This window comes from Manis javanica, chromosome 3 (assembly GCF_040802235.1).
Source record: "Manis javanica isolate MJ-LG chromosome 3, MJ_LKY, whole genome shotgun sequence".
NCBI classification, from domain to species: Eukaryota; Metazoa; Chordata; class Mammalia; order Pholidota; family Manidae; genus Manis; species Manis javanica.
Genome location: NC_133158.1, coordinates 130,536,872 through 130,559,901, shown reverse-complemented (window position 1 = coordinate 130,559,901; position 23,030 = coordinate 130,536,872). Strand labels below are relative to the sequence as shown.

Here is a 23,030-nt window from a genome sequence, read left to right as displayed (position 1 = left end):
GCTAGTTTCCAGGTTTTTATTATCACCTTAATTTTAACCTTAATTTTCCAAGTTGGCAAGGTCTACTGTATCAATAAGACAGCTAGAATATGTGTCTTCTTAAGACAGATGTCTGCTCTCCTTAAATTAGCAGCATTTACATATATATATATCAGTATAAGCTTATTCAGGCACAATTAAAGCTGCCTGGTATTATGGTTTTTATAGGCAAAACATTGAAATCTAAAGTGTTATGGTTATTTGAAAGAAGAGTGTGTGTTTTCTTCATGAGTTCATTTGACATATTGAAACATGTATGTTACTGCTTACTATGGTAGCAAGTACAAATTAAAATGGGATTCAAACCCTTGGTAATTCTGTTTATGTTTTTGATGCAGACTTCACTTGGTCCAATGCCTATGAAATCTCTCCTTTGCATCCAACTCTGCTAAATTTTTTTTCATTTACTTTTTAAAAATATTATTGATATACAGTATTATAATGGTTTCAGGTGTACAACATAGTGATTAGAAAATTATATGCTGACTAAATGCTCACCTCAGTAAGTGTACTTACCATCTGTCAACATTCAATAACATTATAATATTTTTGACTAAATTCCCTATGCTGTACTTTCATCTTTGTGACTACTTTATTTTCTAGATGGAAGTTTGTACGTCTTGAACAGCTTTACTTCACCCATCCCTTCATCCCCCTTCCCCTAAGGCAACCACCAGTCTGTTCTTTGTGTGTGAATCTATATATCCAATTTGTTTGTTCATTTTCTTTGTTTTTAGATTCACATGTAAGTGAAATCATGGTATTTATCTTTCTCTGACTTATTTCAACTAGAATAACCCCCTAGGTCCATCCATGTTGTTGCAAATGGCAAATTTTCATTATTTTTGTGGATCAGTAATATTCCATTATTCTTTATTCATTGTTCTTTATTCATTTATCTGTCCATGAACACTGAGATTTTTTCCATATTGTAAATAATGCTGTGGCAAACATAGGGGTGTGTGTATCTTTTTGAAATAATGATTTTGTTTTCTTCAGGTAAATTCCCAAAAGTAGAATTACTGAGTTGTATGGTATTCCTATTTTTAGTTTTTTAAGAAATTCCCATACTGATTACATACTGACTGCACCAATTTGTATTTCCACCAACAGTGCATGAGGGTTCCTTTTTCTCTACCGCTTTTCCAACACTTATTTCTTGCTTGTTTTGATAATATCCATCTGATCAGTGTGAGGTGATATCTCATTGTAGTTTGCATTGCAATTTCCTGATGATTACTGATGTTGAGCATCTTTTCATGGACCTTTGGCTATCTGTATGTAATCTTCAGAAAAATGTCTATTCAGGTCAGCTGCCTATTTTTAAATCAGATTTCTTTTTGGTGTTGAATTGCCTGACCTCTTTGTGTATTTTGGTTATTAGCCCCTTCTTTGACATATCATTTGCAAATATCTTCTCCCATTTATTAGGGGTTGCCTTTTCATTTTGTTTATGGTTTCCTTTCCTGGGAAGAAAGTTTTTAGTTGATGTTGTCCCATTTATTTTTGCTTTTGCTTCCTTTGACTAGAGAGACATATCAGGAAAAAAAAAATTACTAATGCTGATGTTCAAGAATTTAGGGCCTATGTTGTCTTCTAGGAGTTTTATGGTTTCACGTCTTATATTTAGGTTTTTAATCCATTTTGAGTATACTTTTGTGAATGGCTTAAGACAGGACCCAGTTCATTCTTTTCATGTAGCTGCCCAGTTTTCTACACCGTTTATTGAAGAGACTGTCTTTTCTACATTGCATATATTTGTCTCCTTTCTCATATATTAATTGGTCATATAAATGCAGGTTTATTTCTGGGCTCATTCTGTTTCATTGATCTATGTGTTGTTTTTGTTGCAGTTATCATACTGTTTTGATTATGTTAGTTTTATAATATAATTTTAAATCAGAATGCATGGTACCTGCAGCTGTATTCTTCTTTCTCAAGATTGCTTTGCCTATTTGGGGTCTTTTGAGGTTCCATTCAAATTTTAGGATTATTTGCTCTAGTTCTATGAAAAATCCCATTGGTATTTTGATAGGGATTGCCTTGTATGTGTAGATTGCTTTGGGTAGTATGGCCATTTTAACAATGTTCTTCCTATCCCGTGAGCATGAAATACTTTTCCATTTATCTGTGTTATCTTCAATTTAATTCATCAGTGTTTTATAATTTTCAGAGTATAGGTCTTTTACCTCCTTGGTTAGATTTATTCCTATGTATTTTATTATTTTGGATGTAATTGTAAATAGTATTGTTTTCTTAATTTCTCTTTCTGCTAGTTTGTTATTTGTATATAAAAGTACAACATATTTCTGCATACTGATTTTGTATCCTGCAACTTTACTGAATTAATTTATTCTAAATTTTTTTTGTTGGAATCTTTAGGGCTTTCTATATATTGTATCATGCCATCTACAAATAGTGACAATTTTACTTCTTCCTTATCAAATTGAATGTCTTATTTCTTTTTATTGTCAAATTTCTGTTGTTAGGACTTCCGGACTGTGTTGAAATAAACATGGTGAGAGTGGGCAACCTTGTCTTGTTCCTAATCTTAGAGTAAAACTTTCCAACTTTTCACAAAGAAGTATAATGTTAACTGTCTGTGGATTTGTCACATATGGACCTTATTCTGCTGGGATATGTTCCCTCTACACCGACTTTGTTAGAGTTTTTATCATGAATGTATGTTGAATTTTGTCAAGTGTTTTTCAGTATCTATTAACATGATTGTATCTTTTTATCTTTTATTAATGTGGTATATCACATTGATTTGCCAATATTGAACTATCCTTGAACCCTTTGAATAGATCCCACTTGGTCTTAGGGAATAATCTTTTTAATATATTGCTGGATTTGGTTTGCTGATATTGAGGAATTTTACATCTGTGTTCATCAGGGATATTGGTCTGTGATTTTCTTGCTTTTTTGGTGTCTTTGGTTTTGATATCAGTGTGATGTTGGCCTCATAGAATGAATTTGGATGCTTACCTTCCTCTTCAGTTTTTTGAAATAGTTGAGAAAGGTGATCAGTATTAACTCTGAATCACAGAATTCTCCTGTGACACTATATGGTCCTGTTTTTGATTACTAATTCCATTTTGTTACTCATAATTGGTCTGTTCAGATTTTGTATTTCTTTTTGGCTCAGTCTTGGAAGATTGCTTATTTCTAAGGAATTGATCCATTTCTTCTAGGTTGTCCAGTTTGTTGGCCTATAATTTTCTTAGTAATCTCTTTTTTTAGCTATTAATATATATTTATGGCACACAGAACTATAAAAGCAATGGCATTTTACCAATTAAGTAGAAACAAATCTATAAAGGCAATACATTTTTAAACAATAACATTAATTCCTTGTGACAGATGACATGTGCTCAATCCCTTTTTGCTAGTTGTAACTTCTTTCATTTCTGATTTTGTGTGAGTCCCCCCCACTTTTTTTTTTCTTAATGAGTCTAGGTAAGAGTATCAATTTTGTTTGTCTTCTGAAATAACCAGGTCTGAGTTTCATTGATTTTTTGTATTGTTTTTTAGTCTCCATTTCATTTCTTTCTTGTCTGATCTTTATTATTTCTTTCCCTTTCATTGCCTCTTACATTTCCAACTTCTGTTTGACTTCATGTTCATTATTTCTGTAAGTGACTTTTTCACTTGTAGGTCCTATCCATTTTTCAAGGTGCAACTTTAGTTCCTGTTGGAACCCTGCTTAATTTCACCATTCCTGAATTCTTATATATATCCCAGTTTACTTTTTGATTAGGCTTTAAGTATATATATAAATTCCTTCTTTTCTTTTAGATTGTAATTGATTTGAAGCAATTTTTAAATATATTTTTTTTTGTATTTTCTTAGTTCTAATACTGTACACATATTCTGTTGTTAGTAAATCTTAGAGATGATAATTGACAGCCATTTGTGGAACGCTTACTCTCATTTAAGAACGGTGCTAAGTGCTTGAAATTTATCCATTGATGCCTCAGTCATTCCGTGTTTGTATGTATGTATGTATGCAGGTATAGGCTAGGAAACAGAATCCTAGAAGAACTGATTTATTTCTGAAGTCACACAATCAGGAAATGGCAGTAGCAGTATGAGGATTCATACCCATTTCTGTCTTAAACCTAAGTGACTGACCTTTACTATGTTATGCTGCAAAATTATTACTGTTTTCTACTGTTTTCTACTATTATGACATCTTTAATCCATGTATCACAGGGGCTTTAAAAGGGCCTCCTGGCTTTAACTGGAGTATAGAAGACTATTAGAAACTGAATTTTTGGATATATAGCTTATTATTTCTATCCTATTTGGTCCATAGAGTGTATCATGAAACTTGACTGGACTATCATAAAAATTAGTCCTATTCCAAGAATATCTGATTTCAACTTTATCAAAATGTTTCATTTTAGCTTGAAATTATTTCTTAGACATAAAAATGAAATTTGATAACAACATCAATAGCATTTATACTAATTTTTATTCCAATTTTAGAGGAATAGGGCACTCTCTTCTATTTTACTTCTTTTATTAGGGTTCAGTAAATCAGAACGGGAGATTTAGTAAACCCTAATTATGTTGCATTAAGGAGTCAAAGTGATTTAGTTTTTCCTCTCCCTCCCTATTTTTAAAGAATAAATAAAAAATATTTTATTTTCTTTGGAACAATTTGTTCATGCATTAGGAGCCATTTAATTAAATTATTACCTGCTGGAGCACCATCTGTTTTTGTACTAGAAATAAGCATAGGTTTTTTTGTTTTTTTTTTACATAGGCTTGGTAAATATGTAGTAGGTGCCAAAAAGCAATAAATATCATCAGCAGATGCATTGAGGCACTTCAGTCTCTACAGTCAGTCTTGATTTTTCTGGGCATAGCTTAAATGGATTTTTCTGGATCGGGTCCTTTCAAAACTATTATGTGAAGGAATGGAGTTGTATTAATTTTTTCTCATAGATCTTTTCATATTATCTCCCCTCAAGATTACCCCCCTCGATTATCCCCCCTCTGATTTTGTGTTTAACTCTGTGTGTGCCCACATTTCAGACAACAGTTTTGAATGGTATGAAGAAATAACTTTATATTGTGTCTGAGGGTCTCCGAGTTTGTAAGTTCTGGGATGGATTATCCAGACGCACCTCTGCAGAGGCTGCTGCCTCCTCCTTCTGCATCTATGTACCCCATTCCCCTGGGTACAATCTTTACATCTGGTACACGGCCAGCAGTCTCCTGCTTCATGCTCTATTCCAGGTTCTGTATCCTGTTCAGGGGTAAGAAAGTTCAAGCATTGGTGGTGCAAATTCATTTCTGGTTTTCCTTTCCTGTGTCAACAACATCCAGAAATTGGGGTAGCTGGGTGTGGGATACATGTAAGAGTGGTTAATTTAATTAATTAACCAATTTGTATTCATCAGTAATAGTCTTTCATTAATAACACAATACTGATAAATGGTACTTGATACATTTATGAGTTATCTTATGTGGTTTTCACACACACAAATCTAGTTTTACTTATGAGTAAAAGTGATTTGCTCTGGGGTCATAGCTACTAACTATGGATCCAAAATTCAAACTTAGCTCTGTTTCCCAATAGAATATAATCTTAAAACAATAGCAGTTACATTGGGTTTTGCAGCTTACCAATGGCCTTTAGTTACAGTATTTAACTTTATCAATCAACTCTTAGAAGAACACAGAATAGTTATTACATCCTCTTTTAAAGGCTGAATGAGCTAAAGTAATTACTATAAAGAACATTGCTGGTAAAATGACTATTCTCTTACCCTAAATTCTGTAATCTCTTCAAGATGCCATGCCTATTTAGAGTCTGTCATTTATTGAGCAGCTACAGGGTTCCAGATACTGTGGGAGACTGAAAATATAAGATAATGAGACAAATTAATCATAATCAAGAATCTGAATCTGAGGACAAATCAGGCAAAGGAAGAACATGTTTAATATGTTCCTGGAAGAGGCTTGAAAGCAGGAAAAGATCAGAAAGGAAGTTTAGACCAAAATATATCTTGTATGCCTTGGAAAGGAGACTATGAAATGTCCTATTAGTACAGAATAAAACACCTCATAGGATTTTAAGCTATTAAATGATGTGGTCAGATTTGTTTGGAAAAATATAGCTGTAGTGGTATTCTGGTTATTTATTGCTGAGAAACAAACTGCCCATGAGTTCTGTGGCAGCCAACAAGCAGCATTTTATTACATATCATTACTTGATCGAGAATATGGGCTGGTCTTAGCTGGCCTCCTCTTTTGTTCCACATGTGTGTCACTAGGTGGAAACCAGCTGGTGGCTTGTCTCGTCTCATATGTGTGGCACTTTGGCTTGGATGTCAAGGCTTGGCTTCTTCTCCATATGGTCTCAGAGCCTCTCCACATGGTTTCTCCAACTGAGTAGTTGAATTTCTGATGCTTAGGGTTCCAAGTATTCCTTGTCTGTAGAAGTTATTCATGCCTTAATTACAGTTGTCATAAGACATTTTAGCAAACAAGTTTTGCTCTATCATTCAGTCTGTGTCTTTAGAAGTGTCACATTTAAGTTATATGGTTGCTGTTAAGATGTGTGTGTATTCTTGAAAAAAAACATTGATATAAATGTGAGGTCATTATTCAGGGGTTGTCAAAATTATAGACGTAGTCCAAGAAACATTTACATGGTCAAAGAATTGTTATAAAAACATTGGGCAATAAAAATAGGAAGAAGATCTAATTCTTGGAGACAGAACTAGACAGGGAAAGTCTATTGAAAAGAAACATTTAGAAGTTAATTAAAATAAAATTATGATCATAGAAAGCCAGTAGCTATGATGGATGTGAAGTATATTTGGGGAGGTCACAGGCAAGTTTACTGAAGTCAGAGTGTACAGGCTAACATATATGTGTGAATGTGTTTGTTTATTTATTTTCCTCATCTCTTCACCCCTCCATCCCCGCCCACCGACAAAAAAAGGAGAGAACTCTAAGGCAACTATGGATAGAGATTATTGGAGAAGCTCATACTATAAAATTTTGTTAGGAATTAATGTTCTTTTTTTTGAGATAATTAAAAATATGCCCTCAAGTGATTGTTTTCTGTAATTATAGCAAGTGGTTAAGCACACGGGTTCTGGAACCTCACTAACTGGATTCAAATCCTGTGTAATCTAGAGCAAGTAACTTCAACTATTTCTCTTCAGGGTTCTTATCAATAAAATAGGGATGATAATATTAGGGGAGCACTATATATTTTCCTTAGTTCTTTGTCCCAGCTGCAACAAATAATTGAATGGCAGAGACACAGTAGTGAAGCAGAATAAAAGTTGATTCAAAGTTACGTACTTAAAGAGAGAGAAAGTGTGGGCAACATCAGAGAAAGGTTGAAGAGAGAAAGTTTAAGGCTATGCACTTAGTGTGGGCAACCTCAGAGAGAGGAGCGCACTGAAAAGTTGGGGAAAGAGTTTTATTAAAGTTATGCACTTAGAAAGTGTGGGTGACCTCAGGGAGAGGTGTGCATTGAAAGGTTTAGGGTCTGGGGTTTAATAGGCAGTTGAATATTTTCAGGAAGGTGACAAAGGACCAGGTGCAGACCTGCCAAATGGTCCCAGAATATTCATCTTTGATAAGACATTAAGTTTCGTCTTTTAACTTAACACAAGAAATTTTCTGCTTTGATTCCCTTCCAGGATATCTGTTTCTGTCTGGAAGTATATCAATCAAGACTGTCTGCCCTGCCTCTAAGGTGGGCTGAGCCACTGTCCGTTTGATTAAAATGCTATTTTGGCTTTAAGATAGAATTCTTCCTGAATAAGCTGGGCCTTTGAGCAGGTTAAAATAAATCTTACAATGGTATGTTCTAATTGACAACAGTAAAAACATAGGCGATGCTGAGATACTTTTCTTTATCTGGGAAATATTCAAATATTCCAGGCTTCTGAGATTTCTATTTTTAACTCGTTAACTCTTTGAGTCCCTTCTAGTGGGCTTTACTGGCATCATTCTCTTTCCACCCTGCTCATATCTATTTTCCTGCCTAAAACTAACAATAGTAACTTCATGGTATTATTCTGATGATTAAATAAATTAATACAAGTAGAAGGTACACCGTGGTACATAAATGTATGCTTTATGCTTTTTTCCCCCCTAATACTACTCTTTAACACAATTAAACTAGTCAAGGCCATCTACTATTTACAACTTGTTTTGAAATGTATGTTCCCATTTCAAATTATGCTAAATTATTATGCTCCTTTTTAGGAAGAAACCATAATATTCCCATTATTTGGGGCTCCTGAGTGTTTTTAATTACTTAAGGAATGATTAAAGACCTCAACTCTCTAAAGGATTAAAAAAAAAGGAGAAAGAAAAGAAGATGAGAATGTTTTGGTTTCTAAGATATATGACTGAAATGCAGAGATTTCATTTGGGGTAATAAATAGGCTATAGTTATAAAGGATGACAGGAATGAGAAATCTCATCAGTCATCATAGCTGAGTGGAGTCTGTGCACTTCATTCAGTTGTCCTTACAGAGTGTCAGATCCTAGATCTCCCAAACAGCAGGTTGGGGATAAGTTGAGTTTTACTATTTTGAAGACTCTGTATGTGGAATGGGAAAGTCAAACATAATCTTTGGTTTAACCATTCAGGTCAGTATTTTAAAAAAAATTGGTTCTTTATAGTTTAACATTTATCATTCTAAATGTGTGGGAAAGTATGAAATGAACTCTTGGTTATTTTAATATTTTTCAATGAATTGCTTAGACACCGATATTGAAATAAGGATGGAAAAATGAAAAGACAGTAATGGGAAAGACTCCAGGGAGGCCAAAAAATATGAAGGGGAGGAAAAAGGATGCATTATGGGAAGAAAGAAAAAAATGGGAAAAGCAGCTAAAATTCATGTTGGTAAAGTAATAATATTTGACACTTGAAAATTGAAGGGCTAGGTGTATTTTAAAATTTTGCATTCATTATTATGACAAACTATCTTTCAATGGTGTCAGTTATGTAAAAGTTCTGTTAAATATTTTACATTTAATGTCTTTAAGAATATTGCATTTTTATGTCTTTTGCTTGACATTAAATTTCATAGCAGCATTACTTTTATGTGACATTGGATGTCCATTTTTTATAGTATTGCTGTTCATAGATAACATATGATATAAGCAGTGCTCAATAAAGTTTTTAGTAAATTGGTTAGTTGCTTTAATTTACTCAAAGCTTAGTGTGCATGTATGTAAATTTGTAATAAAAATTAACTTTATGTGAAACTGTCACACAGATATAACACATTGGTATAGTATTTCTCATCCTGTTTTTTATTCAGTACATGCTTTTTTATTGAAAAGGCTATCAGTTAGTAGTATTATCATACCTAATGGCCATTTATAGAAAGAACTTGAATTTCATATTTTAAAATAATAATTGTCACCTTTTTTCAAAATTAAATTCCATTTTTTCTATCAGTCAGATACCTAGAAGAAAATACTGTAAAATCATATCCTTGTTTAGCTTTAGATATATTTATATGTGTGGATATGGCATTTTAGAAAAAAAATAATAAGATCTTAGGCAATTTGTTTCTCATGTTGCTTGAAGTTCTTAAGAAGTATTTCAATCTTGACTCAGTCATTGATTGTCAATTAAAAGTTTCACAAGGATGAGTTTTCTTCCCATTTAATACTACTTAGGCAAACATAATTGACTAACATTAATTTTTAGCCCTAAGATTAAGTTAATTAATATGCATGATTTTTGTCTTATGAGGTACATACCATATTATTAAGTGTAATGAATTCCTATCATTGTGGTATTTTGGGTTAAATCACCAACTTTAATTTCTTTTAGCTCATGGTCCAACAGTTTGAAAACTGAGTAGTAAATTTTTTACATTTGGGTCTTACTCTTTGATCTTTAAAGAACAGATTTCTAAAATTTACACAATATATATGATTTGAGATGGTTCAGAGGACACATTTTCTTACTAACTGAATTTTAAATGAATATGTTTCTCTAGGCTGCCTTCTTTCCTACCAGTAAACCACAGTGTCACTATATATTAACAGTCTTTTCTAATAATATCCTAAAGGAACAAGAAAAGAGACATTTCAGAAAGTGAAAAGCAGTCTCTGGGTGCACTGTATTACCACTCTGGGCCTCAAACAATCATTTTGTGTTATGATTTTAGGAAATACGGCAGTAAGAATTTTAGAATAAAGCAGTTTGTAGAAACCTGTTGATACTTTTCCAAGAGTAAAGATTATGTAAAAAGCAAACCAATAAAGTACCTTTGAAAAATGTGAAAAATAGAGCGCTTAGTGGCCACATGTAGATAAAAGCTTCATCTGTCTGTTCCTAGAAATCCAAAAGCCATTGTCAAAAAGCAGCAATTTAAGATCATTCGCACTGGCTGAAAGGATAAAAAATTGCAGTGTATCTATCAAGCTAAGAGGCTCCTCCTGGCAGACAGCTCTCAAAGAGCCAAGTGGTGTCTATTGACGTGTGTGTATTAACTCTTAACACCCTTGAAGCCCTCTTCGGCCAGTGCAAGCTACACATAGCAGGGAGCAGGACAGATGGCCCAAAGGGTTTTCATGACTGGAAACAGGTCAGCAGCAGGTTCAAAGTGAAGGTTTCAAGTTCTAAGCACAGTTGTTTTGCTCGTTGTCCCTCAAGCAGCAAAAAAAAAAGAGAAATTTTGAAAGTGTTGCAAACGGAGAGACCATAAAGTAGAGGTTGTGGTCTTTTCCTCAGAGCAATGCACTTGGAAGCAATTCTCCCTTATTCAAACCCACAGTGCCAGGAGATGTCACTGCCTGCCAGGGTGCTGTGGAGAGCAGGGATCTCAGTCCTGGAGTCAGAGCAGCGCCCAGAGGTTTAAGGATCAAGGCTGGGACATGCACATTTAATGTACATTGAGGCCCCTCATGCTTGTAGTCACTTTGGTTACATAACCAGGGGTCTTACCCAAGGGTTTCAGCCCTGGCAAATTCACTTCTGGATTTGGTGAGGCTGAAAAATGACAACAAAATGTTGCAGGTCAAAGTGTTTATCCCCAGCTTTATTTTCACAGTGGCTGGTCAAGTGCTAGAATCCCATCCGTCCAGGGCAAGTCTGCATGCAGCAAGCTGGTCTTTACCTTCAGGCCTCTCCTCCATCTCTAACCCCAGAGCACAGTGCAAAGCTCTTTGTATAAAGTCAGTAATAACATATTGTCCACACGTGTGCAAGCCTGAGCTTGCCAGCATTGCACGTGTGCAATGGACAAGCAGACCAGGGTCAGGTGAGAATCCTGGCCATGGAACTTCCATTTTCTCTACACCAGGGATAAATAAATCAATAAGATTTCTGGATTTATTATCATCATGTCAATTGTGGGGACTTTTAGAGAGTCGGTTGTAATGTTTAAAAGAGTAGGTTTTGAAGTTTGATAAGCCTTGTGTGATATTCCAGCTGCTTGTACTTAATTGCCATGAGAACTTGGTGAAATAACATCAAAGCCTCAGATACCTTATCTGTTAAAATGGGGATGATTGTAACAGTGTTTAACATATAGGATTGTTTGATTAGGTGATATAAGGTATGCAAAGCCCTACCCTTATAGTAAGTCCTGGTTCATTTTAAGTGTTCAATAAATCCTCTATTAGCATATTATTTTGGATACCATAACATGGGCATGTGTTACTTCTGTGTATGGAAAGCTGAGTGCAAAAGATAAAGAGGAGAATCAAATTCCTCAGACTAGATAGAGAAAAATATCTTTCTAACATAGAGATCTGTAGCTACAGAAAAGAAATAGCTTAAGAGTTTGTTTTTAACTTTATCTTTTCTAAGACTGACAGCCTTGTGCATTAAGCAGTGAGATTAGGGGGAGGCTGATGGAAGTTGAGAAGACCCTGCTGATGCCCTTTGTCACCCTGACTGCTGTGAAGCTCTGAACTACATTAAAACTCAATTACAGGGGCTTTCTTTAGCCAGACTCTCAAATTTTGTGTCCACTCTTCTTCTTTTTTTTTTTTTTGTAGTTTTGTGGTTTCATTTATCTTGTATATGTGTATTTATAATCGAAGCCATTTCAAATACTCTGAAAGTGGGCAGGACCTAGATTCTGTAGAAGTAAATAAATACTTCTTGAGGTTTTGTTGTAAATAGAAATGATGACCAGGCCAAAAAAAGATACTGTTCAATCTAAGTAGACTTAGACACAAAAAAGGACCAAGAAAGGAGTCATGGCAAGAACAGGAGCTCTTTACACATCCCTAAGCAGAGTCTTACCATGTGGGTGAGATTTAAACCCACATAATTTTCTAAATAACACTATGTGGATAAAATGAAGGCCTCTGTGGCCAGGATTCTCACCTGGCCCTGGTTGGCTTGATCACTACACATGTGTGTGCAATATGTTGTTACTGACTCTATATAAAGAGCTCTGCCCAGTGCTCTAGACAACAGAGTGGCACGGTTGCAAGGCTGCAGGAGAGCAGAGATGAGGCTGGAGTGGTTGTGCTGGACAGAGATGGAGAGAGATTGGGATGGCTGTGCCCGACAGCTGTGTGGGTAGAGAGGCCCAGAGGCAGAGACCAGCTTGCTGCATGCAGACTTGCTCTGAGTGAATGTGATTCTAGTGATTGACCTGCCACCGTAGAAATAAAGTTGAGTATAACCCTTCCACACCAAGAATGTTCTGCTGTTGCTTCTTTGGTCACATTGAATCCATAGTGAACTTGCCCGGGGCTGAAACCCATTGGCAAGACACGCTACATGTTCAAACTACTTGTTCAGGAAACCCAGAGCACACTGGGTGTTGTTTCAGTTTATTTCAATTGATTTTTCCGTTTGCCAGACCTGAATTGAATTCTGTCATTCTAACAAAGCCTTACCATAAACCTGGGAACTCGGGTGGGCCCAACTAACCCTGCAGCCAGGGGCCTCATACAAACTGCAGGTGCACACAAGGACCTGAAGAAAGCCTGGTCCACTCAGGGAACTGGTAGGTGGTCATACATATGCAAGTGATTCCAAACAAATTTGCACAAACCTGCTGGATTTCATCAAATAATTTTCTCTCAAATGGTTTCAGCTGCACTTTGAAATTTATAGCTCATTAATTTGGTATCCTGTAAGTATACTGTTGACATGTCCTTTAGTCATCAAGGTAACTCAAGTCTCTGAATAAGGTTTTAGTTTTAGTTTTAGATTCATCAGCTTGATAATCTGATGTGCCTAAATTCACTGTACTATTATCTATCTAAAAGTAGGCTCTATTTTTTTTTCTAAAATTACAGCATAGACACTAATTTCCCCTTATTTTATAAACACTTTTTATTCAATTAGTGAAGCATGAACAACAAATAATTATTGTCATTTCTTTTATGCAGTTGACATTAAAAATTGCAGTTAAATAAGGAATTCTTAATGCATTTATAGGCACTATAGCAATTGCCAGGCCCATTGCACAAAACCAGATGGAAAAATCTAATTATACTGAAAAATTAAATTGGGGAACCAACTACTGAATTACCATTTTTATAGTTTTATCTTTGGCCCTACTCTCAAGTTGAGACCATTAAAGCTTTCAACAACAAAAATTTATTCCACAAACATGGGCTTCATTTGTACAAACTAGGTTCACACTGAAAAATTTATGTCAAATGGTTTTAGTCTATAAGGACTATTCTTAAATTTAAAAATTCTTCTGGGCACTGATTTAGTTCACTAGTACATCTAAAGCAATATTGCATAAAGGTGCATAATGAATGCTTTTTGATGAAGCACTGACATTTTTAAGAACTGCCTTTGCCTCAAATCAATCTGTTCAAACCAGCAAATGATTTGACATTCAGAGCTTCAGGAAGTGCTATATGAATATTTTTTTCCCATTGTACAATAAAGATTCAATCATAGCACTGTCATAGGAAATTGATATTCTGCCTTATGTTCTAAAGTTAATCTTCCAGAGTCATTTATTTATTTTACCTGTAAATAACTTTTACAAGTAGGAAGGTCTGCTGATGTATTCCTAATTCCAATAAGAACTACCCAGTCTTTTATACTGTTTGAGTTAAAATACCACTGGTATTACCATAGTCAGTGGGTCAAGTCAGTCACCTATGACAAACATGGTTTTCTACAACAAACATATATAACTTTTGCTCATGATTATCACTAATTCCTGGAACTATTAAAAGGAATTTGTTAGCATTATGGAAAAGGTCTGTTTTTCTTTTTTGTAAATAGACTGAAAAGAAACTCAAACCTGTAATAACAAAATATAGAATTGGTGGTTGTAAGTAAAATGTAATAATAACTTTATATAAACCTTAGCCACACTTCTCTCTTATCTGAACCATAGCTAATGATTAACAGGGGCTTCCCATTCTCAAAAGTGTGAATGCACTAGTCCATCTCTCATTATCTCTGGGTTGAAACTTAAAGCCTCTGGTCATAATTTAATGAAGTCTGTACATAAAAGTTGTAAGCTTTGAATATTTCTACTTTCTTGAACTCTATAGAAGTTCTGTAATGACTGTTTGTTAGTGGATCATTTATAATGTGGTGGACCTTATTATAAGCATCTAATAATTTAACTCATTTATTCAAAATAATGCTATGCATACAGTGCTGCTATTATTTCCATTTTACAAATGTGGAATTAACATAAAGACATTAAGTAACTGTTCTAGATCACATAGCAGAGCTAGGATTCATACCAGCTAGTCTGCCTATAGACTGCTAATTTGGAGACTGATAAAGTCAGGGCATTCATGTAATAAAAAAGTAATAGAGCTGTGATCACATTTCTAAGTGGCATTGGTAACATATAACTTACTAAATGAAACCTTTGTTTAGCATGTATTATCTAAATTATTTTCAAGACATTGTGTAAGGCTACACCTGTAGCAGCCAGAAATTGTATTTTACATATTGAAATTTCATTCTATTTCAGTATTAATCTTTACTTCTATATAATTTACTTAGTTTCAGCCAGTAAAAATACGTGAAAGCATTCAGAAGTGTCCGTGTATTTTTAAGCTAATCATATATTCAGAATACAAGTTCATTTTTTATTGACCTAGGCTTGTCAGTCTAGAAAAAAATACCTTTTAGTTCAAATTGTTTCAGTTTTCTTTTTCTTATAAAGGGATGTTTAGATAAAAGATAGATGTTTAAAACCAATTTAGCCTTTGGTATGGGCCTGGGCAGGAAGGGATCTCACTTAAGCTAATAAAATATGTTGAAAACATGGAGAATATATTCTACTTTTCATAAAAGTTGCATTTTATAAAAAAAAGCAAATTGTACAATATAGAATTTAAGGATGTTACAGATATTTCTATTTGATGAAATGTAAAATTTTCTATGACTGGTCTATACCCAAGTACAATCTCTTTTAGAGAAAGATTCATATGGTAGATTCTAAAATCTATTACATGTATTTTTTAAATTACTCAGGGTAGCTGTAAAATATTATTAAAATATTAGTTAAATGAATTGTGTACATCAGTAACAGAAAATATATAAAGTTTGAATGGCATAATTATATGTTTAAGACATCTGCATTTGCTGAAGATTTCTTTTTATAAAATTTCCATTATATTTGGGAATTTGAAAGTTCTAATTAAAGAAATGTAATATATCCTTTACTTGTCTTACAGGGCATAGGTATTTTAAAACTATATTCTTTGTGGGACAGATGAGATAATTTGTGCTAACTCAAAATTGAATATGTTCTTAGTTTTATTTATTATTTATTTAGTAGTTTATTGTTCAGTTTTGTTTTTGAGGAGTTTAAGTGAAACAAAAACTACCAGAGCAGAGATTTTTATGTTTTTTTCAAAAAGCTATTCTATTTTCCTTAAGGCAATATAATTTTAAAGAAATGGATTTCTAAATATATATAAGATATGTAATTTATTTTACAAAATAAGTGGTTAAAATGCTTCATTGTATATGTTATCACATACCTACTTACTTGGAAATTTTCCCGAAGTACTTTAGATTTTGTTACATCAAGTACATCTGTCTTTGACCCAGATACTGCCTTCCTGGAAGATAGAATTTAGTGTGAATTTATAAATGTGTAATGAGTCCAAAAGTGGTAGTAAGGGTGTCAGGCACATATCCATCATGGTGAGGAGTTAATATCTGTATCTGCATTACATTCTAATTGATGGCTCTGTCTGATGTTTGAAAAGCGTTAAATTGCTGATGTACTTGTGATGGAATGCTTATTGTCAGGCTAGAAATGAAAATTCTACCTCATCACTACAGTTGGTTTTTAAATGATTTGTGGAGAAATGACTTTGAGTGTTTGTATTAGAGGTCAGAGTTAGAGATCTCACATTCCATAGCAACTTCTGTGTGTCAAGTGTTCCTTGAACATAAATCATGCTGTACAATTCCGTTTTTGAAAAAGTCTTTATCTGAAAATAGAGACCCTGGTTCATTAAAAGGGGTTAGGAGGAAATCTAGAAAACTTTTTACATTGGGACAGTGTCTAAGTAAATTAATAATGCATGAACTGTGGAGAAGTAAATACCCTATCAAGTCATTATAGCAGGAATTTATTAATATTTAAGCCAAATTAAAAAAAAAAACTAGTACTAAAAAATTGCAGTATTTTATAATGTATGCTGAAATAAATTGGGTTGTGGAGTATTTAACATTATTTAACACCAACCTATTAATATCGTATTTGTATAAAACTACAGGTCACCTTAAGTATGTATCCAAATATCTATTTCTCAGTCTATAGAATTATGCAACTTTGGACCTCACTTGTGTCTTCTGTAATGTGGGTGAGGTTGGCACCATGGATTTAGAGATTATTGAATCTCTTACCTTTGGATTTTCCTATCCTCTAGTATTTTCTTCTAGTTTTTTTTGGTAATCAATCAAGTGTGATTTAGAGTCTTCCTGTTTCATTAATCAACATCTCCTAACCTACTGAATAATTATCACTAACTCCATATATTACTCCCTTTCTCTGCTTGTATTGATACGACCAAAGCCAGAATTCAAATGTTGTGCTTTTTTGAATCATTTTAGAAATGAGGCCAAGAAGCAGGGGAGAACAGAGGCAGGGCAGGAAAGAGGGAGGAACAAAGAAAAGGTCTGCAGATCATTCCTGAGGGTGTTCTAATACACAGTCCCAAATAAACAGGACACAGTAACAGTTGGTATGTTATGTGTTTTCTTTAAAAAAGTATAATTTCTACATATAGACTAAATATAAAAAAAAACAACTATCATATGTGTGTGTGAGTATATATGTGTATGTATTATGTAACCTCCTCCCCTTCTCCACAATATTTTGCAGAATTATATAATTTCTTCTGCAGTATTTAACTCATTTCTTCCAAGAATCCTTGACAGTTCTCCCTCCTCTAATACTAGAAATGTCTCTTCAAACCTGTATAACCTAAGCAACACTCAATGGACGTTTTAGGTTCACTGTCTCAATTTATTCTAATGACAACACTATAAGGTTTATTTATCATGACCATCTTATAGATGAAGACTCTGGGTTGCAGAGAAATTAAACATTTTTGCCCAGGGTCACCCTTGCCTAGCTTTGTAGCTGAATCTCTGGCTTATCTGTTCCATCCTCAACTGCAGCATATCACTCTAGGTCTTTCTGATGGTCCATGCATCCTGTATTCTCGTGTTTGTGAATTTCCCCATCTGGATGCCTTCCACTCACACCCTCGGTATGCCCTAGTTAAGGCCTCCCTTGCTGGGAAAACCTCAGAGATAACTTTCTTGGGGAATCCTTTCCCATTTTCTCTGCTAGAATCAATCACCCCTCATTCTCCCTGGCAATTTGCACACTTTATTTGACTTATTTATTCATGTATTTGTCTCTGTGATTACATTGTTCTTTACTTGAGTAACTATTTGTCTTCATTGCCTACCCTAGTATCTGACATGCAATATACTGATCTTTATTGAGTTAACTCTGAGTTAGAATGAAACTCTGAGTTAGATTAAATCCTAGCAGATGAGAAATCTGGTCAGAATTATAATTTTTGTTTTTAAAAATTTAATATTTAATTATATTTGAGCTCAAATGTTCAGAACATTTTAAATTTATATAGACATTTCTGCCAGCTAGTATTGGAGCTATGTATACCCATAATTTTCTGAATAATACTGCTCCTTTTATGAGGCTTTGTTTGTATCTTTTTCATTAAAGTTCACTTGATAACCACTGGCCCTAAGGCAATTAGCTAATCAGTTGTAAGCTGAGCTCTGTTCTTCACCCACCACAGTGGGGCACATAGAGAAATCATAAAACATAGTGAGAGACCTTGGAGTCCAGCTGGGGTGACAAATCTAGTACAGAGAATATTTAAGTATAAATACTCTTAATCTGCAGTCATACTACACCAGTGGGTTACTGAATACAGACAGAAGACTACTTGTAGTTAATTAGCCAAGTTATCCTAATACCACTCTGCAGGATATAACACACTGTCATCCATAACTGTGCAGGGGACAACCTCCATCTGCCACTCCTGTAGTAAGGTTTTGAAACCAAGCTCTCCTGGCCTGGCAAAAGGCTTCCCTCTATGGATGGAAGCCATCTAAGACTTTTATTTAATGTTTAATGAGCCAGGTGAATTCATGTCACTAATTCCTTGGAACATCTTGGTCTTTGTTGGTGGCCTTAAAATTTTCCAAACCTTTTGATAAATCATGACTGTAATATACCATATTTTGCTTCTTGTATTTCTATAGAATTATTATTTCATTTAATTGTTCTGCCTATTATTATCCTAAATTTTTGTTTTAAAAAATATTTCTGGCAATGTAAATCATACCAGGAACTTTTTTTTTCCCTTTTAACCTACCAAATCATAGCTTTATTGAATCTTCCCTTAGTTTTTCTTAAAAGTGATTTTGAAATATGTAAGCTTAGATTTTGCTTTCATTGTAATACATTATTCTCAATACAACTGTTCATTTGTGACTTTTTTTTCTCTCAACTTCAAAGAAAAAAGTGTGTATCTTGTCTCATAGCTTTTCCATCAACAACTACCTTCTACTTTTAGTCTTTCTTTCCTGTAATGAACATCAAGAGTAAAAATAAGTCTAAATAATAAACTAATATGTGATTTTTCAAAGGGACAATGTATTTCTCCTATTATGATCATTAAAATTTTATGAATACCTAATAAGGATTACTTTTTTTCCTTTGTTGTCACCTTGTAGGTTTTCTTTATCATTTGCCTTGTTTACCTTAAAAGTAAAACAGCCAGTTATTTGACCAGCAAAATGGATTTGTTTGGGAATAGCAGATGAATTGCAATTTGGGACACACAAGCTGTGGTGAACCATAGGAAAGTCCAAAGATCAAAGGAGAGGGATGTGACTTTATGAAGAAGAGGAGGAAGGTGGGAGGCTGCTGTGAACAAGAGTCCACTGCAGGAAACTGAGAGTTCAGGGTGGTGATGGTTTCTCATCGGCTGAGTTGGGGTGTTTTCTTACTGAGTGAGCTTGTTGTTGGGCAAGGAGTCATTTTTCCTTCTTCCTGGTGAGGAGGTAGGGTAGGTTTCTTTGGGCTGGGAATGCAGGTCACTTTCTTCCTGTTGGGGTCTGCAGTTGACAACAAGAGGTAGGGCATGAGAGCTCCCCTTTCTGTCCTCCCAACTCCACATTAAGTAAAGTTTACTTTTTACAGTTTCACAGTTTATTTTAAGAAAATTCATTTATTTTCACAGGTAGAAAGATGGCCTATCAGAAGGTCAATGCAGATCAAAGAGCTCCAGGACATTCTCAGTACTTAGACAATGATGACCTTCAAGCCACTGCCCTTGACTTAGAGTGGGACATGGAAAAGGAACTGGAGGAGCCTGGTTTTGATCAGTTCCAGTTAGATGGTGCTGAGCATCAGAACGTGGAGAATTCAGAGACTGCAGATCTCAATCTTGAGTCCATTCAACCAGCAAGTTCACCAAAAGGAAGGTTTCAGCGACTTCAAGAAGAGTCTGACTATGTTACCCATTATACAAGATCTGCACCAAAGAGCAACACCTGCAACTTTTGCCGCCTTTTAAAAATATTTTGCACAGCTGTCATTTTATTTATTTTTGGAATTTTGATAGGCTATTATGCACATAAAAATTGCCCTTCAGATGCTTCATCTTCAGAAACACTTGATCTTCAGTTATACCAAGAGATTCTCAAGACAATCCAAGCAGAAGACATTAAGAAATCTTTCCGGTAGGTAGAAGAAATGGATACTGGTGGGATGCTTTCCTGGGAAAGAAGTCTCATGAGTAGTATTGAATTGGTGATTTTACCATGGTTTAAGGTTGTAGTCTTCTACACTGAGAAACAACTTACCAGTATACCCTTCACAGAGGGTGTGCACATTTTTGGATTTGTAATACTAAACTACAAATTTTATGATTTATTAATTAATAATAAGAAAATAACTACTATGAAGACTAAAAGACTCCAGCCATTGCATATTCTCTGTCTTGGGATGCCTGGGTAGGGCAAATTGGAAAGCAAAGACTGAGATGCTGGGGGTATAATAAAAACTAGAGCATTAGCCATATGATTGAAATTTTTAATTTATTCATCAGAATAAAATAAACCTTTATGGGCTGCAGTAACCGTTATGGTCAGGAGCTAAGAGAAGCACTGGTAGTATTTGGTTTATTGCACACTTGAGCTTCCCAATGAGCTCATTTTTATCAAAACACATTGGGTTCTACTCATTAGACAGTCCTAACAGCTCATCTCATTCTTTAAGGTAAGTTTGTATATTACCTCTCTACCTGGAATGTGTTTATTTTTAAGTTAAATGATAAGGAAATATTCTTTATCAGGCATTAATTCTGAGTTCTTTGAAGGCTCTACTGATGTCATATATCTAGTGGATGATTTGAAAATTTTGATTTATTATTGACATATATGTTGACTTCTAAAGGATTCCCTAGTTTACATATTTAGTGAAGTGATGAACTGGAAGGGGAAATTCAGTTTTAGCTTTGACATATATTCTGTGTTTGCCAAGAAAGGACAGTCTTGGGTACATTGTATCGTATATGTTGTTTTTAAGTAGATGAGGGAGAGAGGTACTGTTTCTCCAGGATATCCTTCCTAGGCTACCCTGACTTATTAAAACCAAGATACTGGCTTATGTGCATTTCTAGGTATCCTTTAGGGAGCATGTCCACTAAAGGTGCATTGTTCAATATGTGTGCTGAAATATTACGTGTATTGATATTGGTGGATAATGATTCTCTTCCTGAAGATCACATCTGAATGATTAATGGGAATTTGTTCACTGTACCATTCTGTGTCTGGTATTCACTTACGATGTTGCATAAGCATCCCTGGACATGTGGTATGTGGACAATAACACTTCCCTTGGTATTTCCCTAAATGCAATTTTTTTGTTTACATTGAATTGAACTCAAATATGACATTATCTTATGAGTTATTGTATCAGTCAAGATTCAACCATGGTAACAGAAAATTCCCTTAATATTTAAAGCAGAGGGTATTTCAAGTGGGGTCATTATTCCTTCAGTGGTGAAAAACTAAAAAGCAAATGAGGGGACACTGAGGCAAACCAGAGATTAACAACAAAATAAAACCATTATTAACTCTAGGCTGGAGGCACAGGGGAAGTTAGGGTGACTTGGTGGAAGCTGAAACTTTCTGAGATGTGGGATGTTTCCTCTGCCGGAGACACCACTGGAAACAGAGAGTAAGTACAGTGTCCTCGTTGTCCCATGGCTGAACCCAGCAGGAAGGCTGCTGACACAGAGTTTGGGAAACTCATCCTGAAGGGTTTAGCTAGCTCTCTGGAGCAGGGGAAGGGCAGGTGATCTGTTGAAAATAGTTCTAACTGGCACAGAGATATTATTACAAAAAGGAAAAATGAGGGAGGGAAGAAGAAGGAAAAAAAAAACTCCATAAAACTGTGTGACTGAGAGCTCTACTGTGGACATTCTACTGCAAAAATGTCTTCTGGAAAAGGATCTGTGGGTTTAATTTCTTCTTAACATTAAGAATAATTACATTTTTTCCTGAGGAATTGCTTAGCTTTTAATTTATGGACACAGGGAATCTCAAACCATACCTTATATCCCTATTTACTTCTGCTTTTAGTAAATTCAGAGTCAAATTTATATTGAAATGATAAGGAACTTAATGGCATGCATTCTGTGTGCTAACTAACCTACACATCTATTTTCTCTCCTTATTTCCTTTCATTTTCTTTGCCTTTTTTCCCCAGCATTGCAGATATCTTTAAAAAAACTGGCTTATGTCCTCTTTGCAAATAGACAGCTGATTCTAAAATTTAAAATGTGTAATTAAAATATTTATTATTTTCCTCAGAATAAAAGTTGCATGATAGTAAAGCTTATATTTTCCTCTTAAAACTGAAAAATCAACAAAATATATTTTTCAAAGCTAGCTACAAAAATATAACCTCCAGCAATTATATTTCCAAGCATTATTCAGTGGTTGGACAAAGATTCACAATTATGCTCCACCACATAACCACACTTTTTTTTTCCCTTATTGAAATAATAGATCTTTTCTTCAAAAATACATTTGGCATAAATATGTTTATATTTACTTGCTCCAAATAACAGTTCCTCAACCAAAGACAGCCATCCTATTAGTCATGCTAACCATAGGCCTTTTTTTGCATTAACTCTGTACATGACAGGTCCTACTGCTAATGTTCATAAATTTATTATCAATTTTGGGTTCTCACTTGATGGCCACTGTTTTGTTCATGAACTGCTGTCTCTCTTCTCTCTTGGTTCTCCATCTCTGCCTATGCTCTAAGATTATGTCAGTTCTCTCCAAGCATCCTGAAATATATTCTTTTTATAATAGATTAGACTGTACATTCCATGAAGAAATTGGCCAAACTTGTCTCACCATTAGATTCTGTCTAGCAAGCATTGAATAAGCATTTTTCTAAGAGATGAAATGAATGGATGAGTAACTGAGGAGCAGATCTGTTTTA

At 34.6% G+C, this 23,030-nt stretch overlaps 1 protein-coding gene across 9 annotated transcripts in view; it reads left to right on the top strand.

Annotated features, from left to right (window-relative positions):
- Positions 1–23,030, top strand: part of NAALADL2 (N-acetylated alpha-linked acidic dipeptidase like 2) — a 1,394,480-nt gene that overhangs the window by 647,032 nt on the left and 724,418 nt on the right. For all 9 annotated transcript variants that reach the window (XM_073232064.1, XM_073232060.1, XM_073232062.1 and 6 more), the window contains one exon: positions 19,750–20,251. In XM_073232064.1, coding sequence (XP_073088165.1) covers positions 19,750–20,251 — 502 coding nt within the window. The remainder of the gene's footprint in view (positions 1–19,749; positions 20,252–23,030) is intronic.